Source organism: Hippocampus bargibanti, linkage group LG05 (assembly GCF_051943395.1).
Source record: "Hippocampus bargibanti isolate YZ-2025 linkage group LG05, ASM5194339v1, whole genome shotgun sequence".
Classification (NCBI taxonomy): domain Eukaryota; kingdom Metazoa; phylum Chordata; class Actinopteri; order Syngnathiformes; family Syngnathidae; genus Hippocampus; species Hippocampus bargibanti.
The window spans coordinates 4,037,082-4,062,500 of record NC_142738.1 but is presented as its reverse complement, the minus strand read 5'-3'; the positions used below and the strand labels follow the sequence as shown (position 1 = coordinate 4,062,500).

The window sequence follows — 25,419 nt, the reverse complement described above, 5'->3', positions numbered from 1 at the left end:
TCAAGAACGGAGTAGTGAGGGGAGGTGGTTTAAACATTAAAGAGACAGGCATACGACACAGAGAGAGTGACAAAATGGATAGAAAACAATGAAATTTGGACTTGTTTCAACTTTGATAGTTCAAAAGCAAAGTGTAGACTGCAAGGTTAAAATATCCCATCAATCAGGCTCCACAAATAATCCGCACAAGCCATCTGTACACTTGATGCAAAAAGCTACCAACCCAGCTAAACAGAACACAATTGATGAGGAACTAGGTAAAATTATCGCAGAGAAAGCACCTACAAGGGATGGTGAAAGAAGAAGGCTACGTTCCTCATCAAGTGTTTAATGCTGATGAAACCGGCCACTCCATTCCATCTAGCCATCAATGACCATCACAAAGGTAAATAAAACAACTTTATTATATAGTACAGTTTATTTCTTTAATTATAATATCATAGCACATTTATTATAAATAAAATACGATATAGTTTGTGTAGTTTTAAGGCTTGGAAAATTAGAAAGTGGAAAATTATGTTTTTTGGGTACCTAGGAACGGATTATTCTCATTTTAATGGTTTCCTATTGGAAATTAATTTTTGGGATACACACATTTCGCCTTACACACTCTGTCCGGGAACCAATTAAGTTCGTAAGCCAAGGTATCATTGTATTTCTATTCACCCTTCATGCCTTTCTGTCCCGTTTCTCTCCCCCCCCCACCTTCTTCCTCATCCATCCATCCATCCGTCTTTGCTGTGACGTCACACGCGTGTCGCGTGTCTATTGTCTGACTGAACCTTCGGCGTCCTTCCCCGGGGTTTTTTTTTTTTTTCTTCCTTCATAGTCACCCACCACCCACCCTCCACCCCTTTTCAAGCGGCAATCACAACACAAAAGCATCAAGATAGACGTGAGCGAGCAAGCGAGAGAGCGATCCGCTAATCGCCTCTGACCGACACTGTGGAGTGTCGGCGATAAAGACGTTTGCGAAGGCCTCTTTTTTTGTTGTTGTTGTTGTTGTGTTTTTGGCATCCGGGACATTTTTACACGTCTGGCGGGCGGCTGCATTGTGTTTCTTTGATGACCCCTGCTGTGTAGCTGCCTGCTCACTACCCCCCCCCTCCCTCCCCTCTCTGTCGCCACCCCCCTCCTCCAACCCTCCATCCCTCTCATCCTCCTTTCTCTCCATCACAGCTCCCGATCCAGCCATGTTCGGCACAGAGTCGTCACGTAAGTAAGCGCCGTCGCCGCCGTCCTTCCTGCTACATGCGTCTTTAGAATCAAGCAACCGGGGGAGGGGAAGGAAAGTGTCCGATGTATCATTTTGCTCGCTGTCCATCTGTCGTGCAGTTCCTCTTACTCATTGTGTTGTTGCTGCCGCTGGTGCTAGAAATCTGGGATCTACCATTTTAGCCCCACAAGCTAGCTGGTGGTCCCGCCGAGATTTGCTTCACATTCTCTCACTAGCCGCTTTCCGACTGTGTCTGTTGTCTGCTGTCTGTGTGGATATGTAGGTGCTATGCCCTTCCCTGTACAAACGCACATTTAATTGTAATTACTGCGAAGCCACGTTTATCTGCGCTACGTTTTTCTTCTTGAAAGTACCGGGAAATACTAAACTCACCTATTCGCTGGGGAGCAACGTGATGAGATTCCCTCAAAATGCAGAGTCAACTTTGAATGGCTAATAACTAAAATGCAGCAATTTTTTGGATGATGGGTTGTGTAGGATTTATTTTTATTATTAATATTATTATTATTATGAACTTTTTATTTTTAATTTTATTTTGTTAATTTTATTTTTATGTTTGTAATTTTATTTCATGATGGATTTATTTATTCATTTTTATTTGGATTATTATTATTAATAATTTTGTATTTTAATTGTATTTTTGCAAATGTATTTATGTATTTATTTATTCATTTTTGTTTGGGTTCTTTTTATTAACTTTTTAATTTTTAATTGATTTTATTTTTTGTTAATTTATTATTATTATTATTATTATTATTATTATGAACTTTTTATTTTTAATTTTATTTTGTTAATTTTATTTTTATGTTTGTAATTTTATTTCATGATGTATTTATTTATTCATTTTTATTTGGATTATTATTATTATTAATTTTGTATTTTAATTGTATTTTTGTAAATGTATTTATGTATTTATGTATTCATTTTTATTTGGGTTCTTTTTATTAACTTTTTAATTTTTAATTGATTTTATTTTTTGTTAATTTATTATTATTATTATTATTATTATGAACTTTTTATTTTTAATTTTATTTTGTTAATTTTATTTTTATGTTTGTAATTTTATTTCATGATGTATTTATTTATTCATTTTTATTTGGATTATTATTATTAATTTTGTATTTTAATTGTATTTTTGTAAATGTATTTATGTATTTATTTATTCATTTTTATTTGGGTTCTTTTTATTAACTTTTTAATTTTTAATTGATTTTATTTTTTGTTAATTTATTATTATAATCATTATTATTATTATTATTATTATTATTATTATTATTATTATTATGAACTTTTTATTTTTAATTTTATTTTGTTAATTTTATTTTTATGTTTGTAATTTTATTTAATGATGTATTTATTTATTCATTTTTATTTGGATTATTATTATTAATAATTTTGTATTTTAATTGTATTTTTGTAAATGTATTTATGTATTTATTTATTCATTTTTGTTTGGGTTCTTTTTATTAACTTTTTAATTTTTAATTGATTTTATTTTTTGTTAATTTATTATTATTATTATTATGAATTTTTTTTTTTACATTTTATTTTGTTAATTTTATTTTTATGTTTGTAATTTTATTTCATGATGTATTTATTTATTTATTCATTTTTATTTGGGTTCTTTTTATTAACTTTTTAATTTTTAATGGATTTTATTTTTTGTTAATTTATTATTATTATTATTATTATTATTATTATTATTATTATTATTATTATTATTATTATGAACTTTTTATTTTTAATTTTATTTTGTTAATTTTATTTTTATGTTTATAATTTTATTTAATGATGTATTTATTTATTCATTTTTATTTGGATTATTATTATTATTATTAATTTTGTATTTTAATTGTATTTTTGTAAATGTATTTATGTATTCATTTTTATTTTTAGTTCTTTTTATTAACTTTTTAATTTTTAATTGATTTTATTTTTTGTTAATTTATTATTATTATTATTATTATTATTATTATTATTATTATTATTATGAACTTTTAATTTTTAATTTTATGTTTGTAATTTTATTTAATGATGTATTTATTTATTCATTTTTATTTGGATTATTATTATTATTAATTTTGTATTTTAATTGTATTTTGGTAAATGTATTTATGTACTTATATATTCATTATCATCAGAATCAGAATCATCTTTATTGCCAAGTATGTAGAACACACAAGGAATTTGTTTCCGGTAGAAAACGCTTTTTGTTTTTTAATTTTAGTTGTATTTTTGTAAATGTATTTATGTATTTATTTATTCATTTTTATTTGGGTTCTTTTTATTAACTTTAATTTTTAATTGTTTTTATTTTTTTGTTAATGTATTTATGTATTTATTTTTATTTGGATTGATTATTATTAACTTTTTATTTTTTTATTTTATTGTTGATTTTGTACATTTATTTATGGATTTATTTCATTTGTATTTGGATTATTAACTTTTTATTGTTTAATTTTAATTTTATTTTTGTTAATTTATGTATTTATGTATTCATTTGTATTTGGATTATTATTATTAACTTTTCAATTTGTAATTTTGTTGATTTATTTATTTATGTATTCATTTTTATTTAGGTTATTATTATTAACTTTTTCATTTCTAATTTTTGTAAATGTATTTATTTATGTATTTATTCATTCATTTCCATTTGGATTATTATTAACTTTTTATCTTTTAATTAAATTTTAATTTTTGTATTTTATTTATGTATTTATTCATTTTTATTTGGATTATTATTAACTTTTTATTTTTACATTTTAGTTTTTGTTGTTGTAAATTTCTATATTTATGTATTTATTTATTCATTTTTATTTGGATTATTAACTTTTTATTTTTTTATTTGATTTTTATTTTTAAATTTTATTTGTTTATTTTTACAGTAATATTTATTTATTTTTATTTATTTAATTATATATTAGATTTATGACATTATTGATGGTGGATTTTAGATTTCATGTTCTCGAGAAAATTACCCAAAGCTGCCGCACAATTCGCTTGTTTTGGCAGGAGTGATGAATATGACAATCAACTTGTGCTGGCAACTACCGTTTTCTATTAGTGTGCAGCATCACGGCTAAACGCCGCTTCACCGTGTTTGTTTTGAAACCCCGATTCCGCTTATTGACTCAGAGCATCTCTGGGTTCAGAGTCAATTGGTGTTTCCTTAATGTAAACACAATGTAAACACAAGCGGAAATTTAAAATATCTTCTACGGCTAACGGGGAGACAGTGTAAAGCAGGGGTGTCAGTCATTTTTTGCCGCGGGCCACATTGTAGTTATGGTTTCCTCTCGAGGGCCGTTATGAATTTGGGGAACCCATTAAAATGTTTAAATCCCTTCAAATATTACATATAGAGCACACAGCAAATTAATGAATAACTCGTTTTCAAATCTGAAGTCAAGAATAATGACTTTTATTGTGGTTGACATCCAAAAATATGACATTTTGGCTCAGATTTTAGCAATCATCATGGAATTTAACAAGTTTGATTTGCTTTCGCGGGCCGAAAAAAAATGATGTGGCGGGCCGGATTTGGCCCGCGGGCCTTGACTTTGACACCTGTGGTGTAAAGACTTCCTGTGAATAGTTTCTGAAACTGTGGTTTTGGTGTTTACTATATGTATATCACTTTTTTTGTAGGCTGAAAACATAACCATTTTAAAACAATACATAACCATTTTAAAATTATTTATGAAAATTCTCAGGCCAAAATATTCCATGAAAACCCCGAAGGAACATAAAAATTGACTGCATGATTGACAGGCATTAACTCATTCACTACCAGACGATGTGCAAAAATGTGTCCATTCCAGTGCCAGGGTTTTTTTCACTTTCACTCATATTGCAGGAACCACAGAATATTGAGTTTTAGGACTACGTAAACATTGAGTACAGCGTTAGAAACCTTAGACTATCTTCTTTCATCAGAAAAAAAGGAGTTAATTCCCAAGTTATATGGGTCTGGAGTTATATGAGCTTGAAATGTGGGTTGCTTTACAAAAGCCAAATGCTACTTCCTCGTGGGTGAGAAAAACATAGCCAGAGGTCTGACCGCAGCTTGATTCGCAACCCTCCACAATAAAAAAAACAAACAAACAAAACGTGAACAAATTCCCAAATTTATTCGGGAATTGAAAATATGATGTAGAACGCTTTTCCTGAATTCGTTTGGGCTTTTTGTGTTTGATGCTTGGGTGCCGCCAAAGCGCTGGTCAGACCTCTGGTAATGTTTTTCCCTCCCACGAGGGGCCGGCGTTTGCCTTTTGTCCATGTTAGCGCTTTGTTCCAGCTTTAGCTGTTTTTAAAGTGCTATATAAATCAATATGTATTCCGCATAGCGTGAACGCTGGTGCGAATGGCTGCCGCTGCTCCCCCGCACAAAAAAAAAATCCTGTGACTGTAAAGTGTCCTTGAGAGTTTTGAAAGGTGCTTAGAAATAAAATGTATTATTATTATTATTATTATTATTATTATTATTATTATATTATCATTATTATTATTATTATTATTATTATTATTATTAGTAGTAGTCGTAGTAGTAGTAGCAGTAGTAGTAGTATTACTATTATTATTACTATTATTATTATTGGATTGGATTTGCCTTTATTAGTCTCACAGTGGAGAAATTTACATTTCATATTATTATTATTATTATTATTATTATTATTATTGTATTTTGGACAGCCACCCCCATTTCAAGTTCAGATAACTCCAGACCCATACAACTTAGGAATTAACTCTTTTTTTTTCTGATGAAAGAAGAGTATCTAAGGTTTGTAACGCTGTAGTGAATATTTATGTTGTCCAAAAACTCAATATTCTGTGGGTCCTGGAATTCAAGTGACAATGACAAAAACCCTGGCACTGGAGTAGAAACGTTTTTGCACATCATTTGGCAGTGAATGAGTTAATGAAGTGACCCCCGTGGATGTGAAACGCTATGTTCGAGTCGATGGGATTTTTCTGCTCACGATCAATGTTTGATTGACAGCCGTTTGTGAGCGGGGAGATCCTATTTTCACATCCATCCAGAGGCAAGATGACTTTTTTTTTTTTAAACCAACCATGTTCCAGTTTGTCCACTATTGGCTAGTATCAAGCGGTTGTCTGTGTTACCATGGTAACAACCATTTAAATAAAATAATAAATGGAGGTGCTGGGGGGGGGGGGGTTATCACAACAACCCAGTGAGAGAACGATCGTGTTTCTGTGGTAACTGCTGACTCGGGCTATTTTTGTCTCGTGAGCTCCGAGCGCAGCGAGTCGCACAGGAAGAGGCGGAGCACTTAACGTATGGATCGGATATTAATAAATCAAAAACCAGCGACGTTCGGCCCGGATGACTCGAAAACTACAAAGATTGTTTGCGTTATTGCCGCCGTTAAAGAAAATCGTCCGATGGATCGAGGGTTAAGCGGATCCTAATTTTGGTGCGTTATGTTACATAGAAAGTAAAATAAGAAATAGTATAAATAGTAAGTCCGCCACCTGCGTGGGTCCTTGCTATCTAACTAGTTAACTGGCTACCTAGCTAGCTATCTATTTGCTATCTATTCACGATCTAACCAGCTCGCTAGTTAGAGCTTTCTATCTATTTGAGTTATTCCGGGTTGAGCGAACGCTGGCGTGTGTGGCTGCCGCTAGCTAGCTAGCTCGCTAGCTAGCTATTAGTTATTTTTTAGCTAGCTAGCTAACTTTCTATCTATTTGAGTTATTCCGGGTTGAGCGAACGCTGGCGTGTGTGGCTGCCGCTAGCTAGCTAGCTCGCTAGCTAGCTATTAGTTATTTTTTAGCTAGCTAGCTAACTTTCTATCTATTTGAGTTATTCCGGGTTGAGCGAACGCTGGCGTGTGTGTCTGCCGCTAGCTAGCTATCTATTCACGATCTAACTAGCTAGCTAGATAGCTAGCAAACTATTACAGTAAAGTCTCGTTATATCGATATCGGTTATATCGATAGTACTGCTTATTACGATACTATTTCTATGAACTCAAGGAGAAAATTACATGCCCGCAGGATCGGATATATCGATAGTCCTGTTATATTGATATTTTTTCCGACTCCCGAGAATATCGATATAACGAGACTTTACTGTAGTTATCCATTAGCTAGTTAGCTAACTTTCTATGTATTTGAGTAATTCCGGGTTGAGCGAACGCTGGCGCATGTGGCTGCCGCTGCTCACCCACAGAAAAACTTCATCCTGTGACTGTAAAGTGACCTAGAGAGTTTTGAAAGCTGCTTGGAAATGACATTTATTATTATTATTATTATTATTATTATTATTATTATTATTATTATTTATTTATGATTATTATCGATGTAAAAACACTGTGGTTATAATTGTTTTTTTTAACCACATGATGTCTTTCAAAGTAAAATACATTAAAATAAATGATAAATTGGTATTCACAAGAAGCAACATGTAAATCGGTAGAAACCGAATCCTTTGGAAAAGTTAAATTGACTTTCCTCACGTATTTAGATGTCATGATATGCCCTCATTTGTCCCAAAACGAGCCAATCGATTTGATTTTAATGAAGACAAAAAGAGTTTGATCTCATGGGCAGAACGTCATGACATTTATATAAAACGTGATCATCCGGCGGGACAGTTGTTACTACAATGGACAGTTTACCTTCTTTTCAAGTTACAAGGGTGCGTTGGAGGAATGTGATGCCATTTTAAGTCGAATGGCAAAATGGCCGCCCCCACAGATAAATCAAAGCCGCCATTTTTTTAGTTAATTCATATTCCAAATAAAAATGCAGTATTAATCAGAGTGCCATGTTTACCAAATGGGGGTCAAGAAAGATATTATAAATGTATTCGGGAATTGAAAATATGACGTAGAGCGCCATTCCCGGATGTATTTGGGTTTTGTATTTGCATGCTTGGGTGCCGATAAGGCACTGGCCATGGCCTCTGGCAAATTTTTATCTCTATCTATCTAGTTGGCTATTTCGCTGGCTACCTAGCTAACTAGCTATTTGCTGTCTTATAGCTATCTGTTAGCTATCTGTTAGCTATCTGGATGGCTAGCTGGTTATCTAGCTGGCTGTCTTTTAGTGATATAACTATCAGGCTATCTAGCTGACTAGCTAGCTATCTATTAGCTATCTATAAGCTTTTTTCCGACTTGACTTCCTCTTAACTCATTCACTGCCGTTCACAAATTTATTCGGGAATTGAAAATATGACAGAGCGCCATTCCCGAATTCATTCGGCTTTTGTTTTTGCATGCTTCGGTGCCGATAAAGCGCTGGCCATGGCCTTTGGCAAATTTTTATCTCTTTCTAGTTGGCTATCTTGCTGGCTATCTAGCTATCTATTTGCTGTCTAATTGCTGCCTGTTAGCCATCTATTAGCTATCTGGTTGTTTTGTTGGTTATCTAGCTAGCTAACTATTAGCTAGATAGCCATCTGGCTATCTAGCTGACTCGCTGGCTATCTATTAGCTCTATGAGCGTTTTCACAACTTAACTTCCCCTTAACTCATTCACTGCCATTCTGAAATGTATTTGTAAATTGAAAATATGACGTCGAGCGCCATTCCCGAATTCATTTGGGTTTTGTTTTTGCATGCTTGGGTGCCGATAAAGTGCTGGCCATGGCATCTGGCAAATTATTTATCTAGTTGGCTATCACGCTGGCTACCTAGTTAGCTATCTATTTGCTGTCTAATAGCTATCTGTTAGCTATTTGTTAGCTATCTGTTAGCTATCTGTTAGCTATCTTGCTATCTAGCTGGCTATTTATTAGCTATATAACTATCTGGATAGCTAGCTGATTAGCTGGCTATCTATTAGCTATCTATGAGCTGGCTAGCTAGCTTTTTATCTATTTGAGTTACTTCCGGGTTGAATGAATGCTGGCGCGTGCGGCTGCTGCTGTTGAAAAACAGTGACTGTAAAGTGACCTTGAGAGTTTTGAAAGGCGCTTATGAATGAAAAGTATTATTATTATTATTATTATTATTATCGGAGTAGCGTAAGACTGCCCAGCTACTCAAACGTTAGGCAAATATAGCGGAGTGTGCGCTGGCTGCGTAACCGGAAGGGGATGAAGAGTCAGCAGCAGCAGTCGTCGTCGTCGTCAATGAGCTCATTCTGAAAAGGACGAGAGGCTCCACTTCTAGACACTCAATGGCCGAGCAGCTGCGTTCTGTTTGCACACGTGTCGACCAGGCTGGCTCAGCCGCTCATCTGAGTGCCGCCTTTGTCCCAACCGCGCTCGCCACCGCTTGATGAATGACAAACCTGGACACTTGAAAGGACATCTTCTTCGAGACTTTGTATAAAATGCATAACAATGTGTGTTGATTTTGAAAAAAAAAAAAGAATTTGGGTTTGACGTTTAAAACCAGGTTTGCAATTTTAGCCTCGTCTTGTTTCCGATCAAACGGTACGCCTACCACTTCCTTATTAGAAAGACAGTGATACCTTGGCTTACGAACTTAAGTGGTTCCCAGACAAAGTGTGTCAGGCGAAAAGTGTGCATCCCAAAAATTAATTTCCCATAGGACACCATTAAAATGAGAATAATCCGTTCCCAGGTCCCCATAAAACATAATTTTCTACTTTCTAATTTTCTAAGCCTTAAAACTACACAAACTATATCTTATTTTATGTATAATAAATGTGCCATGATATTATAATTAAAGAAATAAACTGTACTATATAATAAAGTTGTTTTATTTACCTTTGTGATGGTCATTGATGGCTTGATGGAATGGAGTGGCCGGTTTCATCCGCATTAAACACTTGATGAGGAACGTAGCCTTCTTCTTTCACCATCTTGAGGAATGATCCTTTGTAGGTGCTTTCTTTGCGATAATTTTACCTAGTTCCTCATCAATTGTGTTCTGTTTAGCTGGGTTGATAACTTTTTGCATCAAGTGTACAGATGGCGTGTGCGGGTTATTTGTGGAGCCTGATTGATGGGATATTTTAACCTTGCAGTCTACACTCTGCTTTTGAACTATCAAAGTTGAAACAAGTCAAAATTTCACCGTTTTCTATCAATTTTCTCACTCTCTCTCTGTCGTCTGCCTGTCTCTTTAATGTTTAACCCCCCTCCCTCACTGCTGCGTTCTTGACCAATCACATGGCTTTAACCGGAGACTGGAGGCGGGGAATAGAGGACAAAAAAAAAAGCCGAGTGCCATTTTCTTTTTTGGCGAACAGCCTCACTCTCTCTCTGTCTGTAACCCCTCGCCCCTTACTGCTGCTTCCTTGACCAATCATGTGGCTTTAACCAAAGACTGGGGGCGGGGTATAGAGGACAAAAACAGCCGGCTGCCATTTTATTGTTAGGAGAACGGGCTCGTTCGCCAACGACACATCACTCATTGTGGCGCTTCGTGTGTATGCCGAAAAAAAGTTTGTATGCCAAGGTAAAATTGTCACAAATGTAACGTTCGTAAACCGAAAAGTTCGTAAGCCAAGGGGTTCGTAAACTGAGGTATCACTGTAACGCAACTCAAATTGACTGAAAATTACCCACCAAAAAATATCTCATCCTTGTCACTTTTTTCATTTATTTTTGCGTGCATTTGTACTAAGCCACCATCTTTCTTCCTGATCTCTCCGCAGTAAGCATGTTTCTCAACACCCTGACACCCAAGTTCTACGTGGCTCTGACGGGCACCTCCTCCCTCATATCAGGACTCATTTTGGTAAGAGCGCCTGTTCGTTGACGTCATAGCAAAGCAGTTCGTTGTCTGGCAATCAGCCTGGGATAGAGATGACTAGAGCGAACGTGCTCATTCTTATTTACCTCTTAAGTTTCTGTCGCCGTGCGCCTTCAAAATAGTTCATTTGGTAATTAGGCTAGTTTGTTCCCTGCAGACTGCTCATCTTCGCACGAGACAATTTACCCAAAGTTGTAATTCCGCTTAAAGGACAACCGATACCATTTTTTTGTTTCCTAACTGACATCAGAAAAATGTTTTATAGCATCTAAAATACCCAAAACACGCAGTATGATATTTTTAGTCAAATGCAAAACACCAATAAAAATGACTTAAAAATGTCCCAAAACGACTTAAAAATGACCTTGAAAATGGCGAGTTTCAGAAGGTTGTTCGTGACGTCACGCCATCACATCTTGCCTTACTCTAGAATCAAAACAATGGCTTCAGATTCGGAGAAGATGCTTTCTTGTTACTCATCTAGTTACGAATATGATTCAAATAGTTCTGAAGAGGAAAGCATAAATGTTTGCAATCCATTAAAGAAGTCCTTTTGTGTCATTTTGAGGCATCTGGACTCCAAAGTAGTGTCCCAGAAAATGCACAAGATGGCGCCCAAGCTCCGTTGGAAATGGGCTAATTTGTCTGCTGGGAATTTGTGTCAACTAGTATCAAATAGTAGTCTTAGTGCAACACACAACGATTCACCATCGCGTTATTCATGTGTTTTCCTTCTAATTTCGCCATCAACACGGATCAACACAATGTTTTCAGACCAAACAAAGTACCCAAAATGCATTGTGTGTCACTTTCTCTGTCATAGGCGTTCCCTCCGTGACGTCACGTCAGGAATCGTCACCAACTCAAAAACAAGACTTCCTGAATATTCAGCGTTAGTCTTAAAACGTAAAACATAGCTATATGCGGTGGAATCTTTGTAAAATGCGCTCAGTAGAAGTCATTTGAAGAGATTTTACATATTATGGACGCAACTGTCGGTTGTCCTTTAATACGTCTTTCACACCAAATTCAGGCTCATTAGCAAATTTGTCCAGATGTCCTTTTTAAAAGATGCAAACGCACGTAAATTTGAAATGGCCGATTTATTTTTTCTCAATTAATTCATCTGATTTTTTTTCTTGCATTTTTAATGCAATGCAGTACCACTAGAGTATGAGTATTACGTTTCATACCGAGCAATCCGAAAGCATTTTTGTTTGCATTTTGCAACGGCGTTGCACTTAAGGTAAAGTGCTGGAGCACCCATAGCCATTAAGATCATCTTTTGACCTCCTTGCATTCAAAACGTTGAGTTAATGGACGCCGTGTTGCTCCATAACTCCGCACCTCTAATAGAAATCGGTCGTCTATTGTTGCTGACATTACAATGCAGTAGTACACTTTTTTTTTCCCGACTATTGGGCCAGCTTCTTTGAAGTTGAATTGAATATATATACACAAGTATATATAGTATTAAATATAGAAATAAATATAGATGCAATACAATACATATTGATTTATATCGTGCTTTAAAACGGCTGAAGTTGTAACAAAGCACTTAACATGGATAGCTATCATACACAGGAAATAAAGAAGTCACAAAGATAGTAGAAAACCCCAGGCAGTAAAAGATCAAGTCAGAATCATGCTGAGTGGTATATAAATCATATTTAATACTTTTGTTCAATTATATATCCAATTTGTGGACCCTTGTGTAAATTTGTTTATGCGTTTTATGTTATTTACATGAAATTCCCTAATTATTGACGTGAATGAATACAAAATGAGTGCATGATCTCTTTTATCCCTCATGACGGAAAAAAAATTAGTACATTAACTCATTCACTGCCATTCACAAATTTATTTGGGAATTGAGAATATGAGGTAGACCGCCATTCCCGAATTTGTTCGGGTTTTGTTATTTCATGCTTGGGTGCCGATAAAGCGCTGGCCATGGCCTCTGGCAATGTTTTTTTTCCACTTCCACAAGGGGGTAGCATTTCGCTTTTTTCCATAGTTGCGCTTTGTTCCAGCTTCAACTGTTGTTAAAGCGCTATATAAACCAATACGTATATATTGCATTGTATTTTGGACAGTCGCCCTCATTTCAAGCTCATATTACTCCAGACCCATATAATTTAGGAATGAACTCTTTTTTTTCTGATGAAAGAAGAGAGTCTAAGGTTTCTAACGCTGTATTGAATGTTTATGTAATCCTAAAACTCAATATTCTGCGGGTGCTGGAATTCGAGTGAATGACAAAAACCCTGGCATTGGAGTGGACTCATTTTTGCACGTCGTCTGGCAGTGAATGAGTTAAATGAAAAAAAATCTACATAAACAATTTCTACATAAAAAGTGATGTACACGGGAGTGTTAAAATTTTTGCACATGTCTGGCAGTGAATGAGTTAATAAATACAATTAATAATAATAATAATTATCATCATCATAATCATCATCATCATCATCATAATCTTCGTAATAATAATAATAATAATAATAATAATAATAATAATAATAATAATAATAATAATAATAATCATAATAATAATAATAATAATAATCCATTTCATTTCTACGGGCCTTTCAAAACTCAAGGTCACTTTACAGTCACAGGATCCGTTTTTCTGTGGGTGAGCAGTGGCAGCCACACGCGCCAGCGTTCACTCAACCCGGAACTAACTTAAATAGATGGAAACCTAGCTAATATATAGCTAATAGCTATCCAGCTAGATAGCTAGCCAGATATATAGCTAATAGCTAGCTAGATAGCTAATATATAGCCTGCTAGACAGATAGAAAATAGCTAGCTAGCTAAGCAGCTAGCTAGATAGCTAATATATAGACAGATAGAAAATAGCTAGCTAGCTAAGCAGCTAATATATAGCCAGCTAGACAGATAGAAAATAGCTAGGTAGCTAAGCAGCTAGCTATATAATAATAATAAGAAGAATAAGAATGATAATAATGATAATAATAATAATTATAATAATAATGATAATAATAATGATGATAATAATGATAATAATAATGATGATAATAAAATAATAATGATGATAATAATAACGATTATTGATAATACTGCACAACAATGTTTTTCTGTCCCCGTAATAAAACTTCCAGACCCCTCTTGCAGTGGTTGCCTCTTCTACTTCTGCAGATATTCGAATGGTGGTACTTCAGAAAGTATGGCACCTCCTTCATCGAGCAGGTGTCCGTGAGCCACCTGCGCCCCCTGCTGGGCGGCGTGGACAGCAGCTCCCCCAGCAGCTCCAGCACCAGCAATGGCGACGCCGACTCGAGTCGGCAAAGTGTGTCGGGTGAGTCGCCTGGACGCTCAACGTCTACCGGCAGCTCCTTTTCGTGCCTTAAAGGACAACCGACACCATTTTTTTTGTTTCCTAACTGACATCAGAAAAACGTTATATAGCATCGAAAATACCCAAAACACGCAGTATGATATTTTTAGTCAAATGCAAAACACCAATAAAAAATGAGTTAAAGTGTCCCAAAACTACTTCAAAATGACCTCGAAAATGGCGAGTTTCAGAAGGTGCCGCCAGGTGCCGCCATCGTCATGAACTCAAAAACAAGACTTTCTGAATGTTCAGCACGAGTCTAAAAACGTAAAATATAGCTATATGCCGTGGAATCTTTGTAAAATACGCTCAGTAGAAGTCATTTGAAGTGATTTTACAAATTATGGACACAACTTGTCTGGAGGTGTCGGTTTTCCTTTAAGTGCTTTTTTTACAGTTTCAGCTGTTGTTAAAGTGCTATATAAATCAATATGTATTGTATTGTATTGTATCGTATCAAAGATGGATGTCTCCCACTGTCTCTCTCTCTCTCACACATACAGAATGTAAGGTTTGGAGGAACCCGTTGAATTTATTTCGAGGAGCCGAGTACAATCGGTAAGTGACGATCGTAAAACCCCTCACATTTCCTTCTTTCTTTCTTTTCTGTCCATCTTTTTGTCCTCTTTCATCTTGACTCCCCTTTCACGCTGGCATTCCTCCTCCTTGCCGTCCTTGAGACGTTCCCTTTTTAATCACTTGATCTATTCTCGACTGGTTTTCCCTCACACTTCTTTTATCTTTCCATGATTTGTTCTCTCTCCTCTCCACTTCTTTCACATTCTACGGATAAAAGTATTACGATTGCTCAGTTGCTTTGCTAATAAAGTTGTGCTTTATTAGAATAACCATAAGCAATTGAGATATGAAGAGAAATCTGATGTAATATTGGAAACAACATTATGTTGCCCCTAACAGATGATTTTATTTTGAAAACAATATACCCAAAGTGCAAGTAGCCATATATGTCGCCATAGCAACCCATAGCAATTGTTTAACTCATTCCCTGTATTCCCGAATTTATTTGAGAATGAAAAATTTTGACGTGGTGCACCATTCCCGAATTTGTTTTGTTTTTTTCTAGCACAGGGTGCCGAAAAAGCGCTGGTCAGAACTCTGGCAATGTATTTTCCCTGCCCACAAGGGGGCAGCATTTGCCTTATGTCCATGTTAGTGCTTTGTTACAGCTTCAGCTGTTGTTAAAGCGCGATATGAATCAATATTTATGTATTGTGTTGTATTTTGGTTAGCCACCCCCATTTCAAGCTCAGATAACTCCAGACCCATATATCTTAGGAATTAACTCTTTTTTTTCTGATGAAAGAAATGAGAATCTAAGGTTTCTTACGCTGAATTGAATATTTATGTAGTCCTAAAACTCAGTATTCTGTGGGTCCGGCAATTTGAGTGAAAATGACAAAAACCCTGGCACTGGAGTGGACATATTTTTGCACATCGACTGGCAATGAATGAGTTAAGCATCGTCATTTTTAAAGGAGCCCGTGGAAAATCTCCAAACGCCTGTCAAAGTTTTTCTGTGCATTATGTACAGCTGCCCCCATTTCATTCTCAGATAACTCCAGATCTATATAACTTAGGAATTAACCTTTTTTTCTGATGAAAGAAGAGAATCTAAGGGTTTTTTTTTTACGCTGAATTGAATGTTTATGTGGTCTAAAACTCAATATTCTGTGGGTCCTGCAATTTGAGTGAAAGTGACAAAAACCCTGGCACTGGTGTGGACACATTTTTGCCTATCGTCTAGCAGTCAATGAGTTAAAAATAACGCGACCTGCGTCATTTTTCAATATGACTTTTTTTAATACGCACTGTTGATACCCACTGAACATGTCCGGGTGTTCCTCAGGTACACGTGGGTGACCGGTCGAGAGCCACTGACGTACTACGACATGAACTTGTCTGCCCAGGACCACCAAACCTTCTTCACCTGCGACTCTGATCACTTACGGCCCGCCGACGCCAGTTAGTTTCACCTCTTTCTAGAGTTCCTTTCCAAACCTTCTTGATGCTCCAACTCTTTATTTCTCTGTTTTGATTAGTCATGCAGAAGGCATGGAGGGAGCGAAACCCTCAAGCTCGCATCTCAGCCGCGCACGAAGCTCTGGAACTAGAAGAGTACGTAACACATTTCTTCTTTAGTATATAGGAACTTGTCAGACAAGGTATCGTTGTATTGAAAAATAACGTTTCACAACACCCTAAATTACACCTTTTCCGAACAGATGATTGTGGGCAAAGCGTAATTAATATTTGTAGATATCAAATGACACACACGCAAAAATTACAAAATAAGTACAGTGATACGTCGGTTTACGAACCCCCCGTCTTATGAACTTTTCGGTTTACAAACGTTACATTTATGACAATTTTACCTTGGCATACAAACTATTTTTCGGGATACACACGGATCTGCCACAATGAGTGATGTGTCGTGATGTCCATCCTCCTAACAAGAAAATGGCTGACGATATTAGTTTTGTCCTCTATTCCCCGCCCCCAGTCTTCGGTTAAAGCCACGTGGTTGGTCAAGAACACAGCAGCGAGGGGAGATGGTTTAAACATTAAAGAGACAGGCAGACGACAGAGAGAGAGAGTGACAAAATGGATAGAAAACAATGAAATTTGGACTTGTTTCAACTTTGATAGTTCAAAAGCAAAGTGTAGACTACAAGGTTAAAATATCCCATCAATCAGGCTCCACAAATAAGCCACCTGTACACTTGATGCAAAAAGCTATCAACCCAGCTAAACAGAACACAATTGATGAGGAACTAGGTAAAATTATCGCAGAGAAAGCACCTCCAAGGGATCATTCCTCAAGATGGTGAAAGAAGAAGGCTACGTTCCTCATCAAGTGTTTAATGAGGATGAAACCGGCCACTCCATTCCATCTAGCCATCAACGACCATCACAAAGGTAAATAAAACAACTTTATTATCCAGTACAGTTTATTTCTTTAATTATAATACCACAGCACATTTATTATACATGAAATAAGGTATATTTTGTGTAGTTTTAAGGCTTAGAAAATTTGAAAGTAGAATATTGGTTTATGGGGACCTGGGAACGGATTATTCTAATTTTTAGGGTTTCCTATGGGAAATTAATTTTTGAGATACACAATTTTCGCCTTACACACTCTGTCTGGGAACCAATTAAGTTCGTAAGCCAAGGTGTCACCATAGTAGATTGTAATATTTTAACCAAACAAATCCTAAAACTCGATATTCCGTGGTTCCTGGAATTTGAGTGACTATGACAAAAACCCTGGCACTGGAGTTTTTTTGCACACGGTCTGGCAGTGAATGAGTTAACCGTGAAAAACGAGGGATTACTGTATATCACCTGTTCACACAAATGTGTCCATTTTTGCACAGGGCTTGCAGTGAATGACTTTATGTTACTTCCGGGTTTAGTGAACGCTGGCGCGTGTGGCTGCCGCTGCTCACCCGCAGGAAAAATATCCTGTGACTATAAAGTGTCCTTGAGAATTTTGAAAGGCGGTTATAAATGAAATGTATTATTATTATTAATAAGTTAATAAAGATCATTTCGTTTCAGATAGTTAAGGATAGTTACAAAAATGAAAATGCAAGTGGGTGACGCATGGTACCTTGTGGAACGCCGACGCTCACATTCAGCTGCTACGAGGGGCTATTTTCCAAGCTTAAACACGTTGTGGTTACGAAACAGCTGCGCGACGGCGTACATCCTCCTGGCAGAGGAAGAGGCCACCACCATCATGGAAGCTGAGCGCTTATTCAAACAGGCGTTGAAAGCCGGCGAGGGATGCTACCGCCGCAGCCAACAGCTACAGCACCACGGCACGCAGTACGAAGCCCAGCACAGTGAGTCGCCGCACGCATGAATAAGAAACGTTACAATTTCATAGTGTGCGGCCTCGTTTCCTCAGGAAGAGACACCAACGTTTTAGTCTACATCAAAAGGAGACTGGCCATGTGCTCTAGAAAACTCGGCCGGACGAGAGAGGCGGTGAAGATGATGAGAGATGTAAGTCATAAAATACACCCACGCCCATTCGCACCCATCGTCTGTCCACTGACGCGTTTGTCACCCCCCCCCCCTCCCTCCTCTGTCTGCTATTACATGTAACAACAGTTGTGTGTTTTCCAGTTAATGAAGGAGTTCCCTCTCCTCAGTATGTTCAACATCCATGAAAATCTGCTGGAGTCACTGCTGGAGTTGCAAAATTACGCTGACGTCCAGGCCGTACTTGCCAAGTACGACGGTACGACCATGCACACACGCGTCGGTATTATAATAATAATAATAATAATACATTTAATTTATAATCACCTTTCAAAACTCTCAAGGTCACTTTACAGTCACAGGATCAGTTTTTCTGTGTGTGAGCAGCGGCAGCCACACGCGGCAACATTCACTCAACCCGGAAGTAACTCAGATAGAAAGCTAGCTAGCTAATAGACAGCTAATAGCTAGATAGATAGCTAGCTAGCTAGATAAAAAGAGATAAAAATCTCAGATAGATAAAAAGCTTGCTTGCTTGCTAATACATATCTAGAGAGATAGCTAATAGAAAGCTATTAGATAGCAAATAGCAAGCTAGCTAGATAAATAGATAGCTGATAGATAGCTGATAGATAGATAGATAGATAGATAGATAGATAGATAGATAGATAGATAGATAGATAGATAGATAGATAGCAAATAGATAGCTAGCTGGATAGCTAGCTAAAAAACCCAAATAGATAGAAAGCTAGCTAGCTAATATATTTTGTGTCAATCGCGTGACGCCGCGGGGTCAAAAGGATAAGGAAAGCGTTATATTCGGTACACCGGGAGATAACAAGATGATGATAATAATAATAATAATAATAATAATAATAATAATAATAATAATAATAATAATAATAATAATACATTTCATTTATAATCGCCTTTGAAAACTCTCAAGGTCACTTTACAGTCACAGGATACACTGGCTAGCTCTCTATCTAGCTAGCTATTTATTAGCTATGGCCTAGATTGGAGAACAAACAAGTCATTTGAAATAACGTGACAACACAAAGACAATAATAAATAAATACATAAATAAATACATTTACAACAAAAATTAAAAAATACACTAAAAATAATAATCCAAATGAAAATTAATAAATACATTTACAAAAATACAAATAAAATAAAAAAAGTTAGGCACGAATGGCTGCTGCTGCTCACTCGCACAAAAAAATCCTGTGACTGTAAAGTGTCCTTGAGAGTTATGAAAGGCGCTTAGAAGTAACATTTATTATTACAGTGATACCTTGGCTTACAAACTTACTTGGTTCCCAGACAGAGTGTGTAAGGCGAAAAGTGTGTATTCCAAAAATTAATTTTCCATAAGACACCATTAAAATGAGAATAATCCGTTCCCAGGTCCCCCATAAGACATAATTTTCTACTTTCTAATTTTCTAAGCCTTAAAACTACACAAAATATACCTTATTTTATGTATAATAAATGTAATAATAATAATATCAAACTTGGAACTCTCTCACTGTCCTCTGCCTGTCTCTTTTATGTTTAAACCACCTCCCCTCACAGCTGCGTTCTTGACCAATCACGTGGCTTTAACTGAAGACTGGGGGCAGGGAATAGAGGACCAAAACAAGCCGGCTGCCATTTTGTTGTTAGAAAAAGGGGCTTGTTCGCGAACGACACATCACTCATTGAGGCAGCTCTGTGTGTATCCCAAAAAGTTTGTATGCCAAGGTAAAATTTTCATAAATTTAACGTTCGTAAACCGAAAAGTTCGTAAGCCAAGGCGTTCGTAAACCGAGGTGTCACTGTATTTGAAATATGACAACACAAAGACAATAATAAATAAATACATTTACAACAAAAACAATAAAAATACACAAAAAATAAACAATAAGAACATATAACAAATAAAAAACAAATAAAACAATAAATATATACATTAATTTACAAAAATACAAATAAAATGTAAAATAAAAAGGTTAGGCGCGAATGGCTGCCGCTGCTCACCCACACAAAAAAATCATGTGACTGTAAAGTGTCCTTGAGAGTTTTGAAAGCCGCTTTGAAATAAAAAGTATTATTATTCTTCATCCTCCCTTCACCTCTATGTGCCCTCTGCCCGTGTCACCACGATGGGATGCAGAGCTTTCAGCCGCTCTGCTCCCAAACTCTGGAATTGTCTTCATCCGCAATATTGACTCCCTCCCTATTTTCAAGGCTCACCTCAAAACCCACTTGTTTAAAATTGCTTTCAATGTATAGTTCTATCTGCTATTTTATTATGTATCATTTTACTTATGGTTTTATTGTTATGTGCTTTGTTTTATTATTTTTATTGTAAAGTGTCCTTGGGTGTTTTGAAAGGCGCTTGAAATAAAATGTATTATTATTATTATTATTATTATTATTATTATTATTTGTCATAAATAAAATAATTTTTCAACTCATTCAATGAAACTTGCCTACTTGATGATCTTGCACTGCACACTAACTAGTAATTGACCTTGCCCTCTAGTATGTCCTAAATAGTGTTTTTGTGTGCGTGACAGATATCAGTTTACCCAAATCTGCAACAATATGCTACACAGCAGCTTTGCTCAAAGCCCGAGCCGTGTCAGACAAGTGAGTGTCGCGTCGCTTGACATATACTCGACTGTTATCGAGAAACACCCAAGTGTCATCTCAATCTCATTTTTGGAACGTTCTACACCGCTGCGTCCATTCAGGTTCTCTCCAGAAGCTGCGTCTAGACGAGGTTTGAGCACAGCGGAGATGAATGCAGTAGAAGCAATTCACAGAGCTGTGGAGTTCAACCCCCACGTACCCAAAGTCAGTCTCTCAAACACACACACACACACACACACACACACGAAGGCCCATTTGGTGATCCAGTGACCTTCTGGTGTTCTTTCTCCGCCTCCCTCAGTACCTTCTGGAGATGAAGAGTCTGATCCTTCCTCCGGAACACATCCTCAAACGAGGAGACAGTGAGGCCATCGCATATGCCTTCTTCCACCTGCAGCACTGGAAGCGCATCGAGGGAGCGCTCAATTTGCTGCACTGCACCTGGGAGGGCAGTAAGTCAGGCAACCTGGTGGTTTCTACTATCTTTGTGACTGCTTTATTTCCTGTAGAGGATAGCTTACCATGTTCAGCACTTGGTTACAGCTTCAGCTGCGCTATATAAATCAATATAATAATAATAATAATAATAATAATAATAATAATAGCAATAATAATAATAATAATAATAATAATAATAATAATAATAATAATAATAATAATAATAATCTTTTACTTTTGGATTTTACCCTCAGGGGTCGCCCCCAAATAATGATAATAATAATAATAATAATAATCTTTTACTTTAGGGTTTTGCCATCAGGGGTCACCTAATAATAATAATAATAATAATAATAATAATAATAATAATAATAATAATAATAATAATACATGTAATTTCTAAGCACCTTTCAAAACTCGCAAGGTCACTTTACAGTCACAGGTTAAGTTTTTCTGTGGGTGAGCAGCGGCAGCCACATACGCCGGTGTTGACGCAACCCGGAAGTAACGCAAATATACACAAAGCTAGCTCGCTAATAGATTGCTAACAGATTGCCGGCTTGTCAGCGAGATAGCTTGTCAGCTGTATTGCCAGCGAGCCTGCCAGATCGCTAATAGTTACCAAATAGATAGCTAATAGATAACTAACAAATAGCTAATATATAGCAAATAGCTAGTTCGCTAGCTAGGTAACCAGCTTGATAGCCAGCTATCAAATTGATAGCTCACACATAGCTAATTTTAAGCAAATACATCGCAAATACTGTAGATAGCTAGCTAGGTAGCATGCTAGATAGCCAGGTAGCTAGCCAGCTCGATAGATAGAGGATATTTTGGGTTATGTAGCATGATGTAAGTCAGGAAATGCGTACAGAAACTCCATATGTATTGTATTGTATACTTTCTCCATATATGAGGTGTGAATTCTTTCTTGACATTCACTCTATGAACTTGTACTCATCGGATGTTTCCGTGTGTGTGTGTGTGTGTGTGTGTGTGTGTGTGTGTGTGTGTGTGTGTGTGTGTGTGTGTGTGTGTGTGTATGTGTATGTGTGTAGCATTCAGAATGATCCCGTACCCTTTGGAAAAAGGTCATCTCTTCTATCCTTATCCCATCTGCACAGAGACGGCAGACAGAGAGCTGCTACCCAGTAAGGCAGGCGCGCACACACACACACACACACACACACACACACACACACACACACACACACACACACACACACACACACACACACATACACTCACAAAATTTTAAAATTAAATATTCCTCATACTATGCCGCCAAACACAATTTGGTTACATAATAAAATTTGCAAAAACAAAAAAAAAGTCCTGTAACTCATAGAGTTACAAGAGTCTGGGATGTCAGTCACATAAAAAACAATTACTACTTTCCTGGTAGCCCTTTTATTGTTAATTGCTGTATTTTCCACACTATAATGCGCATCAGATTATAAGGCGCACCTTCAATGAAGGACATATTTTAAAACGAAACCATGAGTTCGCTGTATTTTTATCTTTTTTTATGTCAAACACTAAAATAGAAATTGTACAATAGCATAATGAGTGCTGTTTTCTGTATTTTCATAAGATCCAAAATATTCCGGGGTTTTATCAGTTTATCACAATACAATAGTAAATATATATATTTTTTGAGATTACCACTCTTCCTTTGAAATTTTGAGGTTCCTTCGGGGTTTTCATGGAATATTTTGGCCATAATTTTTTTTTGAGGCACTAAATACAAAAGAAAGCAAAAAAAAACATAACATTTTCCATTTCTAATTATTGTGCCAAAAATGGAAAATGATGGAAAAATCGAGAAAAAAAAAAATCCACCTGGCAAAGTAATTTTAAAAGATTACCAAAATGAAACGCCATTTTATATTTCCCAGCATGCACCACTTCTTCTCCTGATTGCGGCAAAGTAATTTTAAAAGATTACCAAAATGAAACGCCATTTTATATTTCCCAGCATGCACCACTTCTTCACCACTTGCGCTTTGTGGAAATAGCCCGCAAATTTCACCAAATTTTCAAATTGTTCATTCCTCGAGAAAATCAACCGCGTCACTTACATGTTCACTATCCTGTAACTCCGCCCACTTCCAACCCCGCGACCACTTGGCTAACTTGCCGCTGTTGTACGTTTGTGTGCGTGTAAAGCAGTGTTCCACGAGGTGTCGGTGTACCCCAAGAAGGAGCTCCCCTTCTTCATCCTCTTCACCGCTGGCCTCTGTTCCTTCACCGCCATGTTGGCGCTGCTCACGCATCAGTTCCCGGAACTCATGGGCGTCTTTGCCAAAGCGGTTAGCACAAACACACACACACACACACACACACACGCCTCAAAACACACTCCTACCGGTGTTTTTGATTAAATAAAATACAGACGCTCCCCTACTTACGAGCATTCATGTTACGAACAACGGTATATTGGTTTACGAACCCCTTGGCTTACGAACGTTTCGGTTTACGAACGTTAAATTTATGAAACTTTTACCTTGGCATCCAAACTATTTTTCGGGATACACGCCGAGTTGCCGCAATGAGTGATGTGTCGTTCGCGAACGAGTCCGTTCTAACAAGAAAATGGCAGCCGGCTTGTTTTTGTCCTCTATTCCCCTCCCCCAGTCGTAAATTAAAGCCACGTGATTGGTCAAGAACGCAGCAGTGAGGGGGGGCGTGGGGTTACAGACAGAGAGAGAGTGGAGCCATTCTCCAAAAAAGAAAATGGCTGCAGACATTTTTTTTGGTCCTCTATTGCCCGTCCCCAGTCTTCGGTTAAAGCTACGTGATTGGCCAAGAACGCAGCAGTGAGGAGGAGGTCGTTTAAACATTAAAGAGACAAGCAGACTACAGAGAGAGAGAGAGAGTGACAAAATGGATAGAAAACAGTGAAATTTGGACTCGTTTCAACGTTGATAGTTAAAAGGCAGTGTAGACTGCAAGGTTAAAATATCCATCAATCACGCTACACAAAAACCCGCACAAGCCATCTGTACACTTGATGCAAAAAGCTATCAACCCAGCTAAACAGACCACAATTGATGAGGAACAAGGTAAAATTATCGCAGAGAAAGCACCTACAAGGGATCATTGCTCAAGATGATGAAAGAAAGAAGGCTACGTTTCTCATCAAGTGTTTAATGCCGATGAAACCGGCCACTCCATTCCATCAAGCCATCAACGACCATCACAAAGGTAAATAAAACAACTTCATTATATAGTACAGTTTATTTCTTTAATTATAATACCGTAGCACATCTATTATACATAAAATAAGGTATATTTTGTGTAGTTTTAAGGCTTAGAAAAAGTAGAAAATTATGTTTTATGGGGACCTGGGAACGGATTATTCTCATTGTAATGGTTTCCTATGGGAAATTAATTTTTGGGATACACACTTTTCGCTTTACACACTCTGTCTGGGAACCAATTAAGTTCGTTGGCCAAGGTATCACTGTACTGTATCTTTATGGAGCATATGTATTATTAAATGTTTATTTTTCAGTACAAACCAATACAGATTACTTATACAAGCCTTAAACAAATGTATATAAACCTTAAACATACTTATATAATCCTTAAAAAAACATCCCATACAAAAATAGCACTGAATCAACTTACGAACAAAGTCACCTTATGAACGACCATTCGCAAGTTGGGGAACATCTGTATTTATGTATTTATTTGTTTTGTGTAATAGATTCTTTCATTTTATCTATTTTTCTTACTAACCCCCACACCCCATTTGTGTATTCCCAGTTCCTTAGCACACTGTTTGCCCCGCTCAACTTCATCATGGAGAAAGTGGAGAGCATTTTGCCGTCCAGCCTCTGGCACCAGCTCACGCGCATCTGACAAACTTGACTCTTTTTTTTGTTTGTTTGTTTTTGGTTGATTATTTAAAAAAAAATCTTTGTTGTACAAAAACAGGTTGCCATCATTAAAAAAATGGGGGAAAAGAAAACACAACAGTGTTCCCTCACTATATCGCGGTTCGTCATTCCGTGCCCCCCAAACAT

The 25,419-nt window shown here is 36.6% G+C and overlaps 1 protein-coding gene across 2 annotated transcripts in view; it reads left to right on the top strand.

Moving 5' to 3' along the window:
* st7 (suppression of tumorigenicity 7) overlaps positions 1 to 25,297 on the top strand; it is a 27,845-nt gene extending 2,548 nt beyond the window's left edge. Inside the window, exons 2-16 of one of the 2 annotated variants that reach the window (XM_088995862.1) lie at positions 1,180 to 1,215; positions 10,841 to 10,923; positions 14,101 to 14,260; positions 14,803 to 14,857; positions 16,167 to 16,282; positions 16,360 to 16,435; positions 18,014 to 18,168; positions 18,234 to 18,331; positions 18,455 to 18,569; positions 20,875 to 20,947; positions 21,052 to 21,154; positions 21,252 to 21,402; positions 22,447 to 22,539; positions 23,561 to 23,700; positions 25,160 to 25,297. In XM_088995862.1, the coding sequence (XP_088851988.1) occupies positions 1,194 to 1,215; positions 10,841 to 10,923; positions 14,101 to 14,260; positions 14,803 to 14,857; positions 16,167 to 16,282; positions 16,360 to 16,435; positions 18,014 to 18,168; positions 18,234 to 18,331; positions 18,455 to 18,569; positions 20,875 to 20,947; positions 21,052 to 21,154; positions 21,252 to 21,402; positions 22,447 to 22,539; positions 23,561 to 23,700; positions 25,160 to 25,255 (1,536 nt within the window). In that variant the 5' untranslated portion in view covers positions 1,180 to 1,193 and the 3' untranslated portion in view covers positions 25,256 to 25,297. Of the gene's footprint in view, positions 1 to 1,179; positions 1,216 to 10,840; positions 10,924 to 14,100; positions 14,261 to 14,802; positions 14,858 to 16,166; positions 16,283 to 16,359; positions 16,436 to 18,013; positions 18,169 to 18,233; positions 18,332 to 18,439; positions 18,570 to 20,874; positions 20,948 to 21,051; positions 21,155 to 21,251; positions 21,403 to 22,446; positions 22,540 to 23,557; positions 23,701 to 25,159 lie in introns of both variants that reach the window. The other variant, XM_088995861.1, reaches the window with a different exon arrangement.
* Positions 25,298 to 25,419: the final 122 nt, after the last annotated feature.